The sequence below is a fragment of the Rhinatrema bivittatum genome, chromosome 11, assembly GCF_901001135.1.
Source record: "Rhinatrema bivittatum chromosome 11, aRhiBiv1.1, whole genome shotgun sequence".
NCBI lineage: Eukaryota > Metazoa > Chordata > Amphibia > Gymnophiona > Rhinatrematidae > Rhinatrema > Rhinatrema bivittatum.
Window position 1 is genome coordinate 91,210,003 of NC_042625.1, and position 23,601 is coordinate 91,233,603.

Genomic DNA, 23,601 nt, shown 5'->3' on the forward strand with positions numbered 1-23,601 from the left:
CCTTCAAAAAAGTGAAGCAGATTTGTGAGGCAAGACTTGCCCTGGGTAAAGCCATGCTGACTTTGTTCCATTAAACCATGTCTTTCTAAATGTTCTGTGATTTTGATGTTTAGAACACTTTCCACTATTTTTCCTGGCACTGAAGTCAGGCTAACCGGTCTGTAGTTTCCTGGATCGCCCCTGGAGCCCTTTTTAAATATTGGGGTTACATTAGCTACCCACCAGTCTTCAGGTACAATGGATGATTTTAATGATAGGTTACAAATTTTTACTAATAGTTATTTATTTAAGACTTTTATCTACCGACATTCGTGGACACATCATGCCGGTTTACATCGAACGTTGTTAACAGAGAAAAGTAAGTTACATAAAACAGGGGCAGGAGCAACAGGGAAGTTAAGGAAATAAAGTTATTTCAAAATATATGGTAAACGCAGAGAATAACGCTAATGCTAAAGGCATATCAAGATATATGAATAACGTAAGACGGAAACAATGTGATCACTTGGCATTGGGGTCATCTAGCACAGCTAAGCAGGATTGCAAGGAAGTAAGTCCATGTAGGGAGGCATGGGTGGGGAGGTGGGACTCTTACATTGAACGATGTTAACAGAGAAAAGAGAGTTAAAAAAAACAGGGGCAGGGGCAACAGGGGAGTTAAAGGGATAGAGTAATTTCAAAATATATGGTAAACGCAGAGATTAACGCTAAGGTATATCAATATATGAAGAATGAAAAGCAGTAATAGTATGATCAGATGGCATTGGGGCTGAGAGCGATTGCGAGATAGTATGTCCCAATAGAGTAGCATGAGCAGACTGGTGGGACTCTTATAGGGGGGCGGGTGGGGGGGGGGGGGGGGAGTTTAAAAGGTGGGATGTGTGAAGAGAGAATTGGTGGGGGGAAAAAGGGGTTAAGGGAAAGCTTGTTTAAAGAACCATGTTTTGAGTTTTTTCTTAAATTTTTAGGTCTGAAATTTCATTTTTTAGTTCCTTCAGAACTCTGGGGTGTATACCATCTGGTCCAGGTGATTTACTACTCTTCAGTTTGTCAATCAGGCCTACCACATCTTCTAGGTTCACCATGATTTGATTCAGTCCATCTGAATCATTACCCATGAAAACCTCCATTACGGGTACCTCCTCAACATCCTCTTCAGTAAACACCGAAGAAAAGAAATCATTTAATCTTTCCGCGATGGCCTTATCTTCTCTAATTGCCCCTTTAACCCCTCGATCATCTAATGGTCCATCTGACTCTCTCTCAGGCTTTCTGCTTCAGATATATTTTAAAACATTTTTACTGTGAGTTTTTGCCTCTATGGCCAACTTCTTTTCAAATTTTCTCTTAGCCTGTCTTATCAATGTCTTACATTTAACTTGCCAATGTTTATGCTTTATCCTATTTTCTTCTGTTGGATCCTTCTTCCAATTTTTGAATGAAGATCTTTTGGCTAAAATAGTTTCTTTCACCTCCCCTTTTAACCATGCTGGTAATCGTTTTGCCTTCTTTCCACCTTTCTTAATGTGTGGAATACATCTGGACTGTGCTTCTAGGTTGGTACTTTTTTAACAATGACCATGCCTCTTGTACACTTTTTACCTTTGTAGCTGCTCCTTTCAGTTCTTTTATAACAATTTTTCTCATTTTATCAAAGTTTCCCTTTTGAAAGTTTAGCACAAGAGCCATGGATTTGCTTACTGTCCCCCTTCCAGTCATTAATTCAAATTTGATCATATTATGATCACTATTTCCAAGCGGCCCCACCACTGTTACCTCTCTCACCAAATCCTGTGCTCTACTGAGAATTAGATCTAAAATTGTTCCCTCTCTCGTCGGTTCCTGAACCAATTGCTCCATAAAGCTATCATTTATTCCATCCAGGAACGTTATCTCTCTAGCGTGACCCGATGATACATTTACCCAGTCTATATTGGGGTAATTGAAGTCTCCCATTATTACTGCACTACCAATTTGGTTAGCTTCCCTAATTTCTTTTAGCATTTCACTGTCCGTCTCACCATCTTGACCAAGTGGACGGTAGTATACCCCTATCACTATAGTCTTCCTGGATACACAAGGGATTTCTACCCATAAAGATTCAATTTTGTATTTAGTCTCGTGCAGGACGTTTATCCTGTTGGACTCTATGCCATCCCAGACATAAAGCGCCACACCTCCTCCCGACTGCTCCTCTCTGTCATTGCGATATAATTTGTACCCGGGTATAGCACTGTCCCATTGGTTATCCTCCTTCCCCAATGTCTCTGAGATGCCAATTAAGTCTTTGCCATCATTCACTGCTATACATTCTAATTCTCCCATCTTACTTCTTAGACTTCTGGCATTAGCATACAAACATTTCAAAGTTTGTTTTTTGATTGTATTTTTATTCTGCTTTTTAATTGATAGGGATAAGTTAGAATTTTTTAGCTCAGGTGAGTTTTTAGTTACGGGCACTTGGACTACTTTTCTAATTATTGGAACCTCACTGTCGGGAAGCCCTAATTTTAATGCATCATTAGTATCCTTTGAAGATACCTCCCTCTGAACCATGTACAGGCAGCTGACGAGTGAATCTTCATCAGAGCCCCATGCAGGTGTTGCCGGATGGGTATTAAGAAAACAGACAAGCAGCTTCAGGGAAGAAGTCAACATGGCATGCGGCCAAATTTAAAACTTTTTTTAAACCTCTCTCTCTCTCTATATATATATATATTTATATATATAATATCAGTTTAAATATAGCATGACATAAAAGGTAGGAGAGCTAGGAATAAAAGCAAAGGTGGGACGGCCCCAGTGCTGCACCTGGCGCACCCCGGGAGGCGGGACCCGGCCCCCCCCCCCCCCCGTGCACTCTGCACCGCGCAGCGAAAGGGAAAGCGCCGGCGAGCGCCAGCGCGGGAGGCTGCCCCCGCAGACGATGTCGTCCCTCGCCCGATCTGCCCTCCTGCTCGCCGCCCTCCTGCAGCGCCTGACCGGCGATCCGGCCCCGACAGGTGGGAAGAGCTCGGCGCCGCCCCTCCCAGGTCCCTGCGTCCGGTGAGCGATCGGCAGGAGCGGAGCAGCGCTCTCCGTTTACCTCCCCCCCCCCGCCAGGGACTCGGGCAGCTGCGGAGTGCGCAGTAAGTCTGTGACAGCACTCGGTGACTGCGCGGCCAGGGGAGGAGCCCGCTCTTAGCTTCCAAATGAACCTTGGGCAGCAGCGGTCACCCCAGGTGGGCGGGGGACCAGCCCTGGTGTGCACTTGTAGTTCCTGCCTTTCTGCGAGAGATCGCACCGGGGGTCAGAACCGGGCCTGGCTCGCCGGGGTCTGCAGTCGGTCCGTGACTGCGACCTGTAAGCAGGGCTGCTTCTAGCTAGGACAGGACTTGGGAGAGTTTTACCTGTAAAAGATCAGCAGAGACAGCCATTACAGTGAAAAACCCTGCTTTATCATGGCCAGACAGGAAAATCCAAAGCAGCAATGTGTGACTTCTTATAAACAGACAACGTCACCATTACAGCATTAGCTGCGGGGGAGTACAATGTGCATACAACACTCCTTATATTCGGTGCTGGGTTCTGTGATTCTGTAACGGTTCCTGCATGTCAGAGCAGATCCATTCAGCGGCACAGTGACAGGTAGGGGAAGACCTTGCTTCTGCTTCCTGGGCTGTACCTGTCCTGAGGTGGGGCGGTGCCTGTGTGTGGGAGGGATGCCCTGCACTGCTACCTCTTCTGTGGTGGCTCAGCCCATGTGGGAAGCTTGCCATACTGTCTCCCCTACTGTACCTGTTCTGTATAGGGACAGTGTGTGTGTGTGTGTGTGTGTGTGTGTGAAGCTTGCACCACCGCTGCCCGTGTTGTGTCTGTGCTGGCACAGCGAGTGAGCATGCGTGTGTATGTTAAGTGGGAAGCTTGCAGTACTGTCTCCCCTACTGTACCTGTTCTGTATAGGGACAGTGTGTGTGTGTGTGTGTGTGAAGCTTGCACCACCGCTGCCCGTGTTGTGTCTGTGCTGGCACAGCGAGTGAGCATGCGTGTGTATGTTAAGTGGGAAGCTTGCAGTACTGTCTCCCCTACTGTACCTGTTCTGTATAGAGACAGTGTGTGTGTGTGTGTGTGTGTGTGTGTGTGAAGCTTGCACCACCGCTGCCCGTGTTGTGTCTGTGCTGGCACAGCGAGTGAGCATGCGTGTGTATGTTACGTGGGAAGCTTGCACTACTGCTACCCATTCCTGCCCTGTCCTGTGGTGGGGGCTGTGAGTGTGTAAAGCTTGCATTGCCGCTGCTTGTGCTGTGCCTGTTGTTTGCAAAAGTGGAGTGACTTCGGCCTTCAGTGCTGCCACTCCAGCTCCTTTTTTAAACACTGAACCATTAGGAAAAAAGAAAAAAAAAAAGATAATGAAAGTTCACAGTGTGGCCCTTTCACTATTGTAGCCATCACCATAGTATCTGACTGCCATACCTCCAGCTAGTGCAAAACGCACACTTTAGTCACCGCAATTTCAAATGAACAGGCAAATTATTTCCTGTCTTCTCAGATCCTCGGAATGTAACTTTGTTATCAAGGAACTTTCGAGTGTTGCTGACATGGCTTCCAGCAGACAATCACCCTCCCGATGTGCTGTATTCGGTTGAATGGTAACATTTTCTGAAATCTCCTTCTGAATATCTAGGTGCTTGTCTGTCACTCTCTCTCCCACAGACAGCCCCCCCCCTCCCGTATTAAACTGATCTGCACACCTTTATCCAGATTCAGTCGTCTTCAATCTATATGGGAAACCTGTATAGAAAAGTGAATTTGTTATGTGTTTGAATGTAGGCTGCTCAGGTTTTCAGAATACTCATAATGAATATGCATGATAAATATATCTGCACGTGTTATAGATGCATATTCATTGTGGATACCCTGGGCACCCGACTGGTTGAGAAGTCACCAGGACAGGTGCGGGAAGCCAGTCTAAGATTGCTGATGCAACGATACCCATGGTGAGGATGTTGGGGAGATACCAGTTCCGGAGACGGTTTTCAAGGATGATGAGTCAGATGAACTGAACCAAATCACTGTGAACCTGGAAGAGGTAGTAGGCCAGTTTGACAAACTAAAGAGTAGCAAATCACCTGGACCAGATGGTATGCATCCTAGGGTACTGAAGGAACTCAAAAATGAAATTTCTGATCTATTAGTTACAATTTGTAACCTATCATTAAAATCATTCATCATACCTGAAGACTGGAGGGTGTCCAATGTAACCCCAATATTTAAAAAGGGCTCCAGGGGCGATCTGGGAAACTATAGACCAGTGAGCCTGATTTCAGTGCCAGGAAAAATAGTGGAAACTATTCTAAAGATAAAAATCATAGAGCATATAGAAAGACCTGGTTTAATAGAACACAGGCAACATGGATTTACCCAAGGGAAATTGTGCCTCACAAATCTGCTTCATAAAGGTGAACTGGTAGATGTCGTGTATTTGGATTTCCAGAAGATGATTGACAAAGTCCCTCATGAGAGGCTTCTAAGAAAACTAAAAAGTCAAGGGATAGGAGGTGATGTCCTTTCATGGATTACAAACTGGTTAAAATACAGGAAATGGAGAGTAGGATTAAATGGTCAATTTTCTCAGTGGAAAAAGGTAAACAATGGAGTGCCTCAGGGATCTGTACTTGGACCGGTGCTTTTCAATATATTTATAAATGATCTGGAAAGGAATATGACGAATGAGGTTATCAAATTTGCAGATGATAAAAAATTATTCAGAGTAGTTAAATCACAGGCGGATTGAGATACATTGCAGGAGGACCTTGCGAGATTGGAAGATTGGGCGTTCAAATGGCAGATGAAATTTAATGTGGACAAGTGCAAGGTGTTGCATATAGGGAAAGATAACCCTTGCTGTAGTTACACGATGTTAGGTTTCATATTAGGAGCTACCACCCAGGAAAAAGATCTAGGCATCATAGTGGATAACACATTGAAATCGTCTGCTCAGTGTGCTGCAGCAGTCAAAAAAGCAAACAGAATGTTAGGAATTATTAGGAAGGGATCACCTTCAGTGACTAATCTGTGTTATTTGACCCTTTGTTTTAGATATTATTTGATTTTATTTTTTGTGTTTGTATTTTTATGTTAGTTATAATCTGACATTTATTATTTTATATTGTGAAATATTATGAGTGTATTTTTATGATCCGCCCTGAATATAAGAAGGGCAGAATAGAAATATTTTAAAATAAATAAATGAAATAATTAATAAAATGGAAAATGTCATAATGCCTCTGTATCGCTGCTTGGTGAGACCGTACCTTGAATATTGTGGACAATTCTGGTCACCGCATCTCAAAAAAGATATAGTTGCAATGGAGAAGGTACAAAGAAGGGCTACCAAAATGATAAAGGGGATGGAACAGCTCCCCTATGAGGAAAGGCTGAAGAGGTTAGGACTTTTCAGCTTGGAGAAGAGACGGCTGAGGGGGGATATGATAGAGGTCTTTAAGATCATGAGAGGTTTTGAACGAGTAGATGTGAATCGGTTATTTACACTTTCGAATAATAGAAGGACTAGGGGGCACTCCATGAAGTTAGCAAGTAGCACATTTAAGACTAATCAGAGAAAATTATTTTTCATTCAATGCACAATTAAGCTCTGGAATTTATTGCCAGAGGGTGTGGTTGGTGCAGTTAGTGTAGCTGGGTTCAAAAAAGGTTTGGATAAGTTCTTGGAGGAGAAGTCCATTAACTGAGATGGGATCTACTTAGTGTTTGGGTAATTGTCAGATTCTTGTGGCCTGGATTGGCCTCTGTTGGAAACAGGATGCTGGGCTTGACTGACCCTTGGCCTGCCCAGCATGGCATGTTCTTATGTTCCAGTTTATCTGTACAGATTGCTATTTCCCATATAAACAGCTTTGAAAATTACCCTCCTAGCCAGGGGGGGGAAGGGCAACAATAACAAGTCTTTATGTGGCTAAACTCATGTTGACCTATGTAAAAATGAGGGTTGTTTATTGGCACCTGGGTATGCGCTGCGGGTGAAAGGGCACATCCTGTTATCCGTACAGGGGCGACACTGCAAAGCATGCATGGATTTTACCGTGAGTAGCAGGTGCAAACATATGAGGATGAAAAGTCCCCGCTTTCCCAGGGCCATCCCACACTACTGACACAGGCAGATAGAGATCTGTGGGCTTCCCCCCCCCCCCCCCCCCCCCCCCCCCCCGATCCTCCTCATCTGCCCAGTTGTGTGTCTGCATCTGGGGTTATGTAAACCAAGGCTCTGTTTGTACCCGGAGCTCTCACCAACCTCCTCGCCGCTGGCAAAATCCAATTTCAGAGAAATGTGCTAGACTTGGTAATTTCAAGGCAGGAGGGTGTGTGTGTGAGTGTGTGTGTGTGTATGTATGTCTATCTGTGTATGTATGTGTGTTTCTGTGTGTGTGTATGTATGTCTATCTGTGTGTGTGTGTGTTTGGGGTGGGGCACGGAGAATATTCAAGCTGCGTCACGTTTCTCGTTGTTTTCTATGTTTTTATATTTCAGCTTCCAGCCAAACAAATGGAAAGCAGTTTGCACAAATATTACTGAGACAGAATGTGACATAACCTGTATGGACTGTGGGAGTCCGAATAAAAAGTACAGCGCTCGTGTAAGGGCCTCTTCCGAAGGCTTGCTGCCATCCTGGAAAGAGGCTGCGCCTTTTGACTACTATGATGGTGGTAGGTTGAACAGGGCGGCACCGCTTCCTCCCTTCTGGGGAGGGTGGGGGTGGGGGGGGGGGGGGAAGAGGGGTCGACAAAGCCTTAAAACTCAGCAGCAATCTCTGCAGGAAAAAATAAAAAGAATCGATCCCTCTCTCCTTCCTTCCACCCCCGCTGTGTTTTAAAAGGGGAAACGGGCCAAGAGATTGCAAGCGCCAGACTGCGACCCCCAAACCCCATCCTAGTGTTTGGGCTTTTACCTCCGGACGTGGATGGTGGGATGAGGATCTGACGTTTGCAGTCACAAATAAGTCCCCGGTTTTATAGGACCACTTCAGTCTGTGATCCAAGACACCTCCACCACATGGCAGGTGGCGAGAGCGACCTTCTGCTGACCATCAAAGGGAAGTCTCAGACTGGCACCATCACTTGCAGTTGTACCCACTCTTTGTTTCTCTAAATCTCCTTGGGTCCTACCTGTAACTTGTTTTCTGTCCAATGATTTCCAGTGGAGCTCGGTCCACCCGAGCTGAAAGTGAACGATACGGATCCAGAACTGATCGTTGAAGCCATCGTAGATGTGCCAGATTGCATGGTATTCCTGTTCCTGGGTCTGAAGTGCGAACTGCGTTGGTGGAAAGCTGGAACAGATGATCACGTATGTGCAGCGCAACTTCAGCAAAGTAGAAGCTTCCTTTAACCTCCGTTTCATAGGGTTTTACATCCTCAGAAACCACGCAACAATCTTCTGTAATGAGGGGATAGAAGAAATCCGTTCTTTGTTTAAATATTTAAAAGGACGGGCTCTTTTGACTTCTGAAGACACGAGAAAGCTTCTGAAATTGGCTGCACAGAACTTTTTTTTTTTCGACTTCCAAATCTTAAAATGAGGCCCAGAGGCTCAATGGCAGCGCACATGCGGAGGACCTGAGTTTGATTGCTGGGCCAGCACCCTGCTCCCCAGGCCAAATGGGAACCAGGGATGCTATGGCGGTAGAGTTCGCAGACCCTGAGGCAGTCCTGCTCATCGCGCCATAACGAACCTCCTCCCCTGCAGTGGCTGGATGGAGGTCCGTATATTACACCAGTATAAATAGATGTTCATTCTTCTTTCCAGATTTACTCACAGGGCCTCCCTCTTACCTCGTAAGCCCTGCTGCATAGTTTATAAAATACTAGCATCAATCTCCACGCGTCCACTTATGCACATAAATGCTGTAATCCGGATAGGCTGGAAAGTTAGGCTCCCGGTGTATTATAAGATCATAGTAACTCTCTCTTCTTTTGCCTTTATCAGCAGGACTACTTAAATTGCGATGTGGATTACCTACAAATAAACAAGACAGGATACAGCGGGAATTACTGCATGTCTGCGAGAACAACATTTTCCCTAGGAGAGCAATTCCACAGTGCATATTCAGAGCCACTGTGTTTGATGCTAAATGAAGGTAAGCTGCTGAGAAAGCTCTGACCTCTCTTCTAGTGCAGTGGCCCTGAGGTCGAAATAGAAAATTAAATACGAATGATCCTGTTGGTTGGTTGGGTTTTTTTTGTATGCAGAGACTCGCTGGAGAATTCCTCTTGTGATAGGCATCGTGCTGGTGTTACTGGCTGCCCTCACTGCTGCCGTGGTCTTTGTTTACTTGTGTGCCTACAGGGGAACTTATGGACTAAACTCGCCCATGGCTTTGGTATGTATGTGAGGGAGGGGGAGGAATCTCACATTTTGTATTTTCTTTCTCTCTTTTGTATATCCCGTTGAGCCTCTAAAATGCATCGTGCTGCCCTGGTTTCTTGCTCTGTTTTGACCATCTCCTAAACTTACTCAACTGTTTTCTGGTAGAGCTCCGGTAGAGCGCACTGTTACCCCGCGTTTGGACGCGCTAGCTCTACCCCTTATTCAGTAAGGGGTAATAGCGCGTCGAAAACGCGTGTCCAACCCCCCCCCCCCCCCGAAACTAATAGCGCCCGCAACATGCAAATGCACTTAAATTCCTGCGCAATTCCTGCGCAATTCACTAAGTAAAATGTGCAGCCAAGCCGCACATTTTACTTTCAGAAATTAGCGCCTACCCAAAGGTAGGCGTTCATTTCTGCTGGCGCCGGAGGTCCTAAAAGTTTAAAATAATAAAAAAAAAATAAATTTTAAATCGGCTTGCGGATTGAAAACCGGATGCTCAATTTTGCCGGCATCCGTTTTCCGAACCCATGGCTGTCAGCGGGTTTGAGAACCGACGCCGGCAAAATTGAGCGTCGGCTGTCAAACTCGCTGACAGCCGCCGCTTCCATCAAAAAGGAGGTGCTAGGGACGCGCTAGTGTCCCTAGTGCCTCTTTTTACCGCGGGCCCTAATTTGTATGCTTGTCCCCCCTGAATCGCGCGCACAGGAGAGTGGGCACTCGCCCGCTCTCTCGCGACCTTTACTGTATTGGCCTGATAGTGTTTTGCATCATTCGTAATGTTTCAGCACAGGGAGAAGCAGTTTATTCCTATTGCCTGTAGCAGGCTGGAAGAATCCTGCACAATATCGTAGTCATGCTTATCTTTGCAGGCAGCTACACTTATCACTTACCGGTATGAAGAAAGGCTGAGCAGGTTAGGGCTCTTCAGCTTCAAGAAGAGATGGCTGAGGGTAGAGGATAGAAGTTTATAAAATCATGAGTTGCTGGGACAGGTAAATAAGAAATGGTTATGTCCCCTTTTGAATATTTCTAAGACCAGAGGACACTCCCTGAAACTAACAGCTAGCAGATTTAAAACAAATTGCAGAAAGTACTTTTTCACCGGCGCACAATCAAGCTGTGATATCTTTTGCCAGAGGATGCGGTTAGTGTATGAGCAGAGAGGAGTTTGAAAAAGATTTGGACAGATTCCTGGAAGAAAAGTCCATAATACATTTTTAGCCAGGTAGGCTAAAGAAAGCTATTGCTGTCCCTGGGAGTGAGTAACAAGTCTGGGATATGCCAGGGATTTCCTAATGAGCTGGACCGGCCACTGTTGGAGACAGGATGCTGGGCTCAATGGGCCTTTGGTCAGACTAATCACGGCACTGCTTATCTTCTTATCCATTTTTTTACTTTTCAGTCTTTCTTATGTTAAATATATTATCCAAATAAATTACAGTGCAGACATTTCTTAGTATGTACTGATGATCATGTTAATGGCAGTGCTTTGGACTTCCAGCACATAAAATAAAATGCAGGTGCTGAGGGGCTCTGCTCCTTCCTTGCACTGTTCTGAGGCTTAGAATTAAAAGTGCTCGAGCGGATGGAGCAGGTGATAGGGAATCCATCTCCCCTCTGGAGCTTGAACTAACGTCCCCTTTGGGGAAGGGGCTGCATTTTCAGCTTCACTACAGTTCATTGTCAATCCCCCATCTAGAGCAAACCCAAACCCTGGGAAGGAGTCAGTCCGCAACTTGGATGAGGGTTCCAATAATGCCAAATCTGAATTTAACCAAAACATGGGGGGTATTCAACAAGGCTCCCACAGCAAGGATCGCAACAAGCAGCCAGTAGCCAAAATAACTTCTTTAGCAGCCTGACAAACTCCTCAGCATAGGAAATTAATTTCCCACAAAATTCCAGCATAATTCATCTGAGAAAATCGGCCACTTACTCTGTTCCGAGGCCAAGATAAATGATGAGACTTCCAGAGGCAGGCTGGTGGTGACCTAGGGGCTCTTCCAAAAGCCTAGGATTGACGTATATAACATATTCCCTCCCTTGGTAAATAGTATCTTCTCTGGTGGTTAGAGCAAGGAGCAAACACATAGCAAGCAGGCAAAAAGGTCCTTACCCTCACTACAAGTCTCACCCTTTATATCAGTAGGTATCACTCTGACATCCCCCAGGCTTAAAAACACAATTCCCCTCCCCTCACCTTCCACCACTAAATCATTTGTAAGCCATTGCTTTACATGGGTGGAGGCGAGACCGCACCTTGAATACTGTGTGCAGTTCTGGTCGCCGCATCTCAAAAAAATATAGGTGCACTGGAGAAGGTACAGAGAAGGACGACCAACATGATAAAGAGGATGGAACAGCTCCCCTATGAGGAAAGGCTAAAGAGTTTACAGCTGTTCAGCTTGGAGAAGAGACGGCTGAGGGGAGGATATGATAGAGGTCTACAAAATCAGGAAAGGACTTGAACAAGTTAATGTAAATCGGTTATTTACTCTGTCAGACAATAAAAGGACTAGGAGACACTCCGTGAAGTTAGCAAGTAGCTCATTTAAAACAAATCAGAGAAAATTCATTTTTACTCAATGCATAATTAAGCTCTGGAATTCTTTGCCAGAGGAGGTGGTTATGGCAGTTAGTGTAACTGGGTTTAAAAATGGTTTGGTTAAGTTCCTAGAGGAGAAGTCCATAAACTGCTATTTATCAATAAGTAACAGTAGTTTGGATCTATTTAATGTTTGGGTAATTGCCAGGTACTTGTGACTTGTATTGGCCACTATAGAAAACAGGATGCTGGGCTTGATGGACCCTTGGTCTGACGCAGTTTGGCATATTTTATGTTCTTAAGTGAAAATTAGATAGTGGTTAGATACAGACCTTATGTGCATAAAGGTCACAGGTTTAAGCCAGAGCCAGACACATGTAAAATTAGATTAAAAGACATTCTGAAACATTCTCAGATCTCTTATATGCCCTCACCTTCTCCCCCAATTAGGATTTTGTGCATATGAGACCCACTACTCCGAAGCAACCAGAACAGCGAGAGGAGTATCTTGCTTTTATAAATGTACAACCAGAAGGGAAAGGGAATCCAGTTTCCCTCGCTTCATCGTTGCTGGAGGACAGCGAGGAAGAGGAAGGCAACTGTGGAGGTTACACGGAGAGATGGCAAGCCCCGCAGACAGAGCCATCCGAGGAAGAGTGCATGGAGAGTGAGAGTGAGAGTGAGACAGACTCTCAGGGGCATCGCTCTTCTGCATCAAATCCCCAGGCAGGATCCCCGCAAGCTTTGAAGGTCTTGGCATTTTCCCGGGACCGAGCGTTTCTGGAAAACAGAGAGTACTTTTTGGAGATGGATAACGTGAGAGATCCCAGCGGCTGCCAGACCAGAGGAGAGCCTTTCACCGGCGTTGAGGGCTGTTTGCTTCACAGCAGGTCTCCAGACTGCTCCCAGGTCCCCCTTCCATTACCCCAGCTACCCTTTGGGACTTGTGACTTCACCATTCCACCCGCCACGCAGCGCATCCCTGCAGGAGGTGTGCATGAGCTGCAGCGGTGCTCGGAGACAACAGACCTTCTCGCGCTATTGCCCAGCGTACAGGAGGACATTCGTTTTCAAACACTGCAGCTGTCAGAAGACAGCGGCCAAGCATCCTGCTCCAGCTGTTGGGATAGGGCTGAGCTGATGGAGGACACGGCTGAACTGAGCCAGCCAGTCGTACTGGGTGTGAGTCCTGGAGAAGTCACAAGAGCAGAGAATATCCATGGGGACTTGGAAGCAGGAATCGGGCAGGAGAGAAGATGCCAAGGAGGAGGGCATTATATGTCGAGAGAGTGACAAGGTGACAGAATGAGTGGATGTGTGCACTGAGCCGCGACGGCGTGTGTAAAATGCCATGCCTGCGCTGTACCGTGACACTCGTCTCTTCCTCTTCCTTGAGCTCTGTGATTCAGACTTCCTCAGTTTAACACCTCCAGAAGACGGCGTGCTCCTCGTGGGCTTCTCCATCGGAAATCCATCCCCTCTAGTGGATCTCTACGCTTATCTCTGATTTCCTCCCCACTCTAGATTGGGGTGTAATCCTGGACAGCCTCCCATCAGTCCTGTGATTGTCCTGGAGGCTCAAACACCAGTGAAGCACTTACTGTGTGAAGCACTCACGGTCTCCAGTTAACCCCCTCCCCCTCCCTTCATCACCGCCTAATCTCTTCTTGCCTTGCACATCCTATCTCCCTCCTCGCAAATCCCAGTCTGCATCTTCCCACCCCTCCATCCTCGTTAGGAAGAGACTCCGTGTTACAGCAAGCACAGGGCACGCACCGGCCCCATCACTTACGATTGGATTCAAGATAGAATCAAGCAATATTGTCTAGGGGACAGGGAGGGGAGGGGCTTATTTGTTTATTATCAACATTTAGGTCCCTGCTCTGAGCAGTTTTTAACTAGAACATCAAATTATAGAAATACATATAACAAGAAAGGTTTTTTTTTTTAAATTTTATTTTATATTCTGCTTTTCGGCACTGCAAAGTGGATTACATTCAGGTACGGAAGGTACTCGAAACAGCAGAAGCATCACAAACACTGCCTCCTGCACATAATTAATGGCCCCTCTAGATCAGGGGTTCTCAGCTCGGTCCTCGGGACGCACCTAGCCAGTCAGGTTTTCAGGATATCCACAACGAACATGCATGAGGGAGGTGTGCGTGCGCTGCATCCAGGAGATGCAAATCTATCGCATGCATATTCGTTGTGGATTAGGGATCTGCATTCGCCGCGTACGTCGCCGACTTCCTAGTGCATGCGGGGAAAACGGAGAGCACGCGTGTATGTCATTTATTAAAAACACACGCATGCTGTCCGTGAGGTACGCGCCTACCCGCCGAAACGGACGTGGCGAATGCACATCCCTATTGTGGATATCCTGAAAACCTGATTGGCAGGGTAGGTCCTGAGGACTGGATTGAGAACTGATGTAGATCACTTAGAAAGTGGAACCAGGCGCCTATCAAGACAGGGATGGGTCGTCACGGAGATTCCACTTTGCTTGCTCCTAAGCTCATTAAGGCTGGCAGTAGCCAATGAGTGTGCTTGGTTTCTCTCCGAATGCTCCAACCAGCTTCTAACAGCCTCTCCCGTATTCCGCCGTGGTCCTGACTCCCTCCTTACTGGCTCCTCGCTTGCTTCCTTCCCTCTGAGCCTCAGACCAGGCAGTCTGCTGGCCCTCCTCACCTTCTAGACGCTGCCTTTAAGTCTGCACGAGACGCTCCCATTCTGTTTCCTTGCACTACTAGGTTCGAGTTTCTCTTCCCGGTTGTCTTAGTAGCAGGCAAGCTCTGGAAGGCCTTTATTTGCATCAGGCTTACAGTTATCTGATAATGTAATGTGCAATGCTTAATTCTTCCTCATTCATATTTATTATCATGCAAAGTATTCTACATGCCAGGCTGGCAATTATAACATACCTTTAGATAATGCATATAAAATACCATTTATAAAATGATTTTTAAATACCAGTTCCCACACCGATAGCGCTGAGAAATACATACAGTACGTCGTAACGTGATTATCATAATTCTGAACTGTGAACGTGTGCCATAGGAAGTCCCTGATCAGGTTACAAGGGGGCCATGTTGGCGAGGCTTTCGCTGACCGCTAGGTCCTTGTCACCTCCAGCCGCACAGCTGCATGAGAAGCAGATTGTTACTTCTGAACCTTGGCAGCTTCCTGGGCTTCAGTTAGGGGTTTCATCCACAGAAAAGCGAAAAGGACTCTGGACCAGCAGCTGGTGAGGCCTCATCTGGGCTACTTGGTCCAATTCTGGAAGCCACATCTGCAAAAGGATAGAAACAGGTTAGACACGGGCCAGAGAAGGGTCCCCAGGACGGTGCGCTATGAAGCGAGGGAGCAGTGGGGGAGTATTAAGGGCGTACACAGACATTTTTTTATTTTCTTTTGGGTTCTGTTTCTTATTTTTTTGTTTAATTTGTTTAAATTTTCGCCAAACATTAACACTGGCCCTGGCCTCGGTCTGCTGATGCCATTTCTAATAGCAGCAGAGTCAGGAAGGAATGACCCCTGAAGATATTTCTGGTAACATGGTCTGGGGTGAAAGAAAGGAACGGTGTGGGGGGGGGGGGGTTGTGTTTTTTTTGCATGGCAGACTGGCAACCTTAATTTAAAAAACAAACAAACGAGGAAAACAAATTAAATTTCATTCCTTTTTCTTTTCTTTTAAAAACAAACTGAAACAAAATTGTACGTTTTGTTAAAATTTCCCATTTCATTTCAAACAAATAGAACAGCCCTAGGAGATGCAGTAGAGACATTCAAATACCTCAAAAGTATAAATAATGCAGAAGACGCAAACGTTTTTCATTAGAAGGGGAGTTCTAAAACAAGGGTGCATGTTATATTTTGTACTATTTATTGAATTTTGTATATTTATGTATTGAATTTTTTGGAATTTTTTTTATATTGTAAACTGGGTGAATTTTATATTCAGAAGAGTGGGTGATAAATCCAAATAATAATAATATTCTGTGGTAAACTGTTTGGGTTTTATTAGATGGAGTATAAATGCTAATGTAATAGGAGGTGTAGGGGAGTGGGAGTAAGGAAAGGGTGGTGGATGCTTGGAATAGTCTCAGTAGAGTCTGTGGAGGTACTGACGTTCAGAAATGCAGACACAAGCACGGTGGATCTTACGAGACGAGAAAATGTGAAGAAAGCCAGGTAGAGTCTGTGCTGTAGCGATAGGGAGGGAGAATGGGTTGACTGGATGGGCCTTGTGGTCTTTATCTACTGTTTATAATCAATGAGGACAATATTGAGTGGTGTGGACACTGGGAAGTTGGCCAGGCAAACCTTGGTCAGGATATTCAATGGAACTTAACTGGTGTTAAGTCCAGCTGAATATGCGTAATTTGTCAGGTAAGTCATCTGGAAAACCTTAGACCTGCCTTCCACCACGAACAGACTTACCCATCTACATTTAAATCCCAACCCTAGAGTAACTCCGGGCCGCCTCTGTTTTATCTGAGTAATGCCTTATCCATTCAGTGGGGTGGGAAATTAAAATCTGAGTCCCAAACTTAGCCAGACAAACCCTTTCAGTACCGATCTCTATGAGATAGATATTCAAATACTATCTGGCTAGAGAAGTTAGCCAGGATACTCAGTGGTGCAGCCATTCTGAATATACCTGGATATCCTTTTAGTTAGCCACATAAGTTTATCTGGCTGACTTTAGACCTGTTGAATTGCAGGTCTAACTTATCTGGCTAACTTAGGGCCTCATTTTCCAATATCGCATTGGTATCGCATGCGATACCAAAAAGGGGTGTACCTTATGCTAATAAGCATGTGTATCATGAATTGCACTATCAGCTATGCGAAAGGCTGTTATTGCAAGTTGCACTATTAGCCTGAGAGAGAGAGAGAGAGAGAGACTTACCATAGTGCCTCCTCCCTAGTCAGGTATTTGTATCCCTATGGGAGGCCCACCTAGTAACTCGAGGTGAGGGTTAAGTATTAGTATAGGGGGTTAGGGACCACTTTGACATTCAAAGTGAGACGTACGAACAGAACAGTGGTCTCTTGTGAAGATTTGATGATCTACGCAGTGAGGAAACTCACTCCAAGATGAGATTTGTGCAATGTTCTCTCAACCTAGAGTCCATCAAGCTAGGTGGAGTTACTAGGTGGGCCTCCCATAGGGATATAAATACCTGTCTAGGGAGGAGGCACTATGGTAAGTCTCTCTCTCACACACAAACGCGATTTGTGGAATTATCACACGTGGTAACTCCTTGGAAAATGAGGCCCTTAGCCAGATAAGTCTAAATATCACTACTTCTGCAGCTAAGTCTGCCAGACAAGTAGCTCCTCCCAGTTAGATTGATGATGATTTTCTGCCAAAAACTTAATCAGCTAAGTTGGACTGAAAATTAGCCTAACTTTCTGCCAAACTTTGGCTGGGTAAGTCGAGTGCTCAGCATGTTTTGAAAGCTGACCCCCTTCACTCTGCTGAATGCTTCTGAGCTTTGAAGTTTAATGGTGGGGAAAGGCAGTGATAATGCGTCCATAGAGGGGCCAGTTCGTAAGCTTTCTCTCCCATTCTGCACCTGTGGGAAAAGACCTTACCAAATCAGGCCCATGATGTCAAAAGCTTCCATCACAAAGTTTCCATAGGGAGGATGATTTTAAAAGGGAGCTGTGCAGCTAACCAGGGAGTTACCACCCTGGAATAACATTGTTTTTCACCTGCTTTCAGTTTATTTGCTCTTAACAGAGTTGTTTTGCTGACAAGTTAAACATTACCATAAGCTCCACAGAAGACCTGTGCTTAGTGAGACCCTGAGAGGATGGCTTGCTGATACCCTTGCTTTTTCTGTAGCAATTACTTTATGACATGAAAAGTGATTTATAGCATGCAGTGCTAGATAATGCATTTATTGCATCCCATGGACCTATGACATCATTCTGCGTTGCAGTAGCTTTCATTACATTACCCAACAGTGAGATTCCAATTATAAGAAAAGTAGTCCAAGTGCCTAAAAAACTCAGCTGAGCTAAAAAATTCTAACTTATCCCTATCAATTAAAAAGCAGAATAAAAACACAAAAAAAAAACAAACTTTGAAATGTTTGTATGCTAATGCCAGAAGTCTAAGAAGTAAGATGGGAGAATTAGAGTGTATAGCAGTGAATGATGACATAGACTTAATTGGCATCCCAGAGACATTGGGGAAGGAGGATAACCAATGGGACAGTGCTAGACCGGGGTAGAAAATTATATTGCAATGACAGAGAGGAGCACCTGGGAGGAGGTGTGGCGCTTTATGTCTGGGATGGCATAGAGTCCAACAGGATAAACATTCTGCACGAGACTAAATGCACAATTGAATCTTTATGGGTAGAAATCCCTTGTGTGTCGGGGAAGACTACAGTGATAAAGGTATACTACCATCCACCTGGCCAAGATGGTGAGACTGACAGTGAAATGCTAAGAGAAATTAGGGAAGCTAACCAAATTGGTAGTGCGGTAATAATGGGAGACTTCAATTACCCCAATATTGACTGGGTAAATGTATGATTGGTACATGCTAGATATATAAAGCTCCTGGATGGAATAAATGACATTTTTATGGAGCAATTGGTTCAGGAACCGACAAGAGAGGGAGCAATTTTAGATGTAATTCTCAGTGAAGCACAGGACTTGGTGAGAGAGGTAACGGTGGTGGGGCTGCTTGGCAATAATGAACACAATATGATCAAATTTGATTTAATGACTGGAAGGGGGACAGTAAGCAAATCCACGGTTCTCGAGCTAAACTTTCAAAAGGGAAACTTTGATAAAATGAGAAAAATTGTTAGAAAAAAACTGAAAGGAGCAGCTACAAAGGTAAAAAGTGTCCAAGAGGCGTGGTCATTGTTAAAAAATACCATTCTAGAAGCACAGTCCAGATGTATTCCACACATTAAGAAAGGCGGAAAGAAGGCAAAACGATTACCGGCATGGTTAAAAGGGGAGGTGAAAGAAGCTATTTTAGCCAAAAGATCTTCATTCAAAAATTGGAAGAAGGATCCAACAGAAGAAAATAGGATAATGCATAAACGTTGGCAAGTTAAATGTAAGACATTGATAAGACAGGCTAAGAGAGAATTTGAAAAGAAGTTGGCTGTAGAGGCAAAAACTCACAGTAAAAACTTTTTAAAATATATCCGAAACAGAAAGCCTGTGAGGGAGTCAGTTGGACTGTTAGATGATCGAGGGGTTAAAGGGGCACTTAGAGAAGATAAGGCTATCGCCGAAAGATTAAATGATTTCTTTGCTTCAGTGTTTACTAAAGAGTATGTTGGGGAGGTACCCGTAATGGAGCAGGTTTCCATGGGTAATGATTCAGATGGACTGAACCAAATCACGGTGAACCTAGAAGATGTGGTAGGCCTGATTTACAAACTGAATAGTAGTAAATCACCTGGACCGGATGGTATACGCCCCAGGGTTCTGAAGGAACTAAAAAATGAAATTTCAGACCTATTAGTAAAAATTTGTAACCAATCATTAAAATCATCCATTGTACCTGAAGACTGGAGGATAGCAAATGTAACCCCAATATTTGAAAAGGGCTCCAGGGGCGATCCGGGAAACTAGAGACCGGTGAGCCTGACTTCAGTGCCAGGAAAAATAGTGGAAAGTGTTCTAAGCATCAAAATCACAGAACATATAGAAAGACATGGTTTAATGGAACAAAGTCAGCATGGCTTTACCCAAGGCAAGTCTTGCCTCACAAATCTGCTTCACTTTTTTGAAGGAGTTAATAAACATGTGGATAAAGGTGAACCGGTACATGTAGTGTACATGAATTTTCAGAAGGCTTTTGATAAAGTTCCTCATGCGAGGCATTTAGGAAAAGTAAAAAGTCATGGTATAGGTGGTGATGTCCTTTCGTGGATTACAAACTGGCTAAAAGACAGGAAACAGAGAGTAGGATTAAATGGACAATTTTCTCAGTGGAAGGGAGTGGGCAGTGGAGTGCCTCAGGGATCTGTATTGGGACACTTATTTTTCAATATATTTATAAATGATCTGGAAAGAAATACGACGAGTGAGGTAATCAAATTTGCAGATAATACCAAATTGTTCAGAGTAGTTAAATCACAAGCAGATTATGATAAATTGCAGGAAGACCTTGTGAGACTGGAAAATTGGGCATCTAAATGGCAGATGAAATTTAATGTGGACAAGTGCAAGGTGATGCATATAGGGAAAAATAACCCATGCTATAGTTACACATTGTTAGGTTCCATATTAGGTGCTACCACCCAAGAAAGAGATCTAGGCATCATAGTGGATAACACATTGAAATCGTCGGTTCAGTGTGCTGCGGCAGTCAAAAAAGCAAACAGAATGTTGGGAATTATTAGGAAGGGAATGGTGAATAAAATGGAAAATGTCATAATGCCTCTGTATCGCTCCATGGTGAGACCGCACCTTGAATACTGTGTACAATTCTGGTTGCCGCATCTCAAAAAAGATATAATTGCAATGGAGAAGGTACAGAGAAGGGCGACCAAAATGATAAGGGGAATGGAACAGCTCCCCTATGAGGAAAGACTGAAGAGGTTAGGACTTTTCAGCTTGGAGAAGAGACGGCTGAGGGGGGATATGATAGAGGTCTTTAAGATCATGAGAGGTCTTGAACGAGTAGATGTGAATCGGTTATTTATTCTTTCAGATAATAGAAAGACTAGGGGGCACTCCATGAAATTAGCATGTGGCACATTTAAAACTAATCGGAGAAAGTTCTTTTTTACTCAACGCACAATTAAACTCTGGAATTTGTTGCCAGAGGATGTGGTTAGTGCAGTTAGTATAGCTGTGTTTTAAAAAGGATTGAATAAGTTCTTGGAGGCGAAGTCCATTACCTGCTATTAATTAAGTTGACTTAGAAAATAGCCACTGCTATTACTAGCAACGGTAACATGGAATAGACTTAGTTTTTGGGTACTTGCCAGGTTCTTATGGCCTAGATTGGCCACTGTTGGAAACAGGATGCTGGGCTTGATGGACCCTTGGTCTGATCCAGTATGGCATGTTCTTATGGTCTCATGGGAATGGCCAAGGAGCTGAAGGGAATAATAATATTGCTTCAGGGTTTCTTCTCTTTGAATGCATTTGACTCATCAGATGAAGGGCCGATCCATGATAGATGGGTCTCCTGGGTTCAAAACATCCCACTCTGCAGGAGGACTGTGTGAGAATGGAAGATAGGGCATCCAAATGGCAGATGAAATTTAATGTGGATAAGTGCAAGGTGATGCATATAGGGAAAAAAAACCCATGCTGTAGTTAGACAATGTTAGGTTCCATATTAGGAGCTACCACCCAGGAACAAGATCTAAGTGTTATAGTTGATATTACATTGAAATCGTCGGCCCAGTGTGAAAAAAGCAAACAGAATGTAAGGAATTATTAGGAAGAGAATGGTGAATTAAACATTGTATGTCATAATGCCTCTGTATCGCTCCATGGTGAGTCCGCACCTTGAATACTGTGTGCAATTCTGGTCGCCACATCTCAAAAAAGATTTAGTTGTGATGGAGAAGGTACAGAGAAGGGCGACCAAAATAAGGGGCATGGAACAGCTCCCCTATGAGGTAAGGCTAAAGAAGTTAGAGCTATTTAGTTTGGAGAACAGGTGACTGAGGGGGGATATGATGGAGGTCTACAAAATCATGAGAGGACTAGAATGGGTAAATGTGACTCGATTATTTACTCTTTCAGATGATAGGAAGATTAGGAGGAACTCCATGAAGTTAGCAAGTAGATCATTGATATGATACAGACTTTCAGATACTTGAAAGGTTTTAATGATCCATGGTCAACAACAAACCTTTTCCGTTGGAAAAAAATCAGTAGAACTAGGGTCACGATTTGAAACTCCAGAGAAGAAGACTCAGAATCAATGTCAGGAAGTATTTCTTCACAAAGAGGGTGGTGGATGCCTGGAATGCCCTTCCGGAGGAAGTGGTGAAGACTAAAACTGTGAAGGATTTAAAAGGGGCATGGGATATACACTGTGGATCCATAAAGGCTAGAGGATGGGAATGAAGAGAAGAGCCATGGGGGTGGCTTGCTGGAATGGTGGCTATTACCTGTTGATACCTACCCTTACTCAATAAGCCTTCACATGGTTAATGCAACTCCAACATTGCTCTCTGCTTCAAAGGCAAGGAAAAATGTGGAAAAGAGGATTTGCATTCAGACAACAACCAACAAGGACTGAACTACACAGTCTGGGTAAACAAATAGGGGCAGATTTTAAAACTTCTGTGCGGGCATAGATTTGTTTGCGCAACCTGGCGCGAACAAATCTACGCTCAATTTTATAACATGTGCACGCTGCCGCACGCATGTTATAAAATCCAGGCTCGGCGCGCGCAAGGGGATGCACACCGAGCCCGAGGGGAGCCCCGATGGCTGTCCCCATTCCCTCCAAGGCCGCTCCGAAATATTCACTCTTTCAGATGATAGAAAGATTACTTCACTCCTGCTCCTTCTTTAAACTTTATATTTCTCGGTTTTAAATGCTTTTGTACAGCTATTTTACAAAGAAACAAATACAGTATAAGACCGAAGGGATATGATAGGAACATCAAATAGAGGCCTAAGATCACTAATAGCGCGACCAGTGCCACTGAAGTCAAAACATCAAATTATGAGACAAATTCTAAAGTAACAGAGAAAAGCCGAGCAGTTAAAATATAGCCAGCCAATCAGCACTGAGGCTCCAGCCAATCAACATGGAGGCTCCAGTCAATCAGCATGGAGGCTCCAGCCAGTCAGCGCTGAGGCTCCAGCCGGTCAGCGCTGAGGCTCCAGCCAGTGAACACGGAGGCTCCAGCCAATCAACATGGAGGCTCCAGCCAGTCAACACGGAGGCTCCAGCCAGTCAGCGCTGAGGCTCCAGCCAATCAGCATTGAGGTTCCAGGGCCAGCAGGTCTCAGGAAGTTAGCTTGAAGTAATTTAAAAGCCTTTTAGAAACATGGCTATTCAGACAGGCATTTTACTAGCCCCTCCATGACTATTGACTTTGTCATTCTTTTATATACATTTTACTTGCTTTTCTTTTATGTTTTTATTTGTTTATAAGTACATATGGTTTTATTGTCATTTTATTTTTTACTAATGAATATAATGTATTTGATTTTATGTTTTGTTATGTATGTTTTAGGTTTCTTTATGGATTGTTTGTAAATTGCCTAGGATATAGGCGGTATATAAATCTGAAATAAAGATAAAGATACATATCTTTCCCAAAACTTGACTTTCAAAAAACCCCACCTGAGGAGACTCGGGGCAGGATGAATGGGTGCCCCCTTGGGGATCACAAGTGTGAAAGCCAAAATTAACAATTCTAGTTGCCGTCGGGCTGTGCATTATCCTGACTGATGTGCCCTGAAGTTGCATTAAAATCATATTAAAGCATTAAAGAGATGAAATTGCCCAGCATAGCCTTGGTCTGACCCAGTATCACATATCTTATGTTCTTCTGTCCCTGTTCCTTCATCCCATTCCCCACAGTCTAATCCCAAATGTATACTCGCTGGCCTCTGAGCTCTTCCTGTGGTTTCACTGTTAGGTGCAACGCTGGGGTTTTCCTACGTCGGCTGTGCGTTAGCATCTGCTGGCCCAGCAAGATACATGAGCATTACTGGGAAGGCTG

General features: G+C 44.4%; 1 protein-coding gene across 2 annotated transcripts; it reads left to right on the top strand.

The window, feature by feature from the left end:
• The first annotated feature begins 2,885 nt into the window (after positions 1–2,885).
• Positions 2,886–13,887, top strand: IFNLR1 (interferon lambda receptor 1). Of its 2 annotated transcripts, none has more exons than XM_029571191.1 (7): positions 2,886–3,002; positions 4,529–4,628; positions 7,528–7,703; positions 8,195–8,343; positions 8,983–9,133; positions 9,246–9,376; positions 12,362–13,887. In XM_029571191.1, exons 1-7 carry the CDS (start codon positions 2,927–2,929, stop codon positions 13,202–13,204), a joined length of 1,626 nt encoding a protein of 541 aa, XP_029427051.1. In that variant the 5' UTR covers positions 2,886–2,926; the 3' UTR covers positions 13,205–13,887. The 2 variants fall into 2 exon arrangements, with proteins under 2 accessions (XP_029427051.1, XP_029427052.1); XM_029571192.1 differs by having other exon boundaries at positions 8,986–9,133.
• Positions 13,888–23,601: the final 9,714 nt, after the last annotated feature.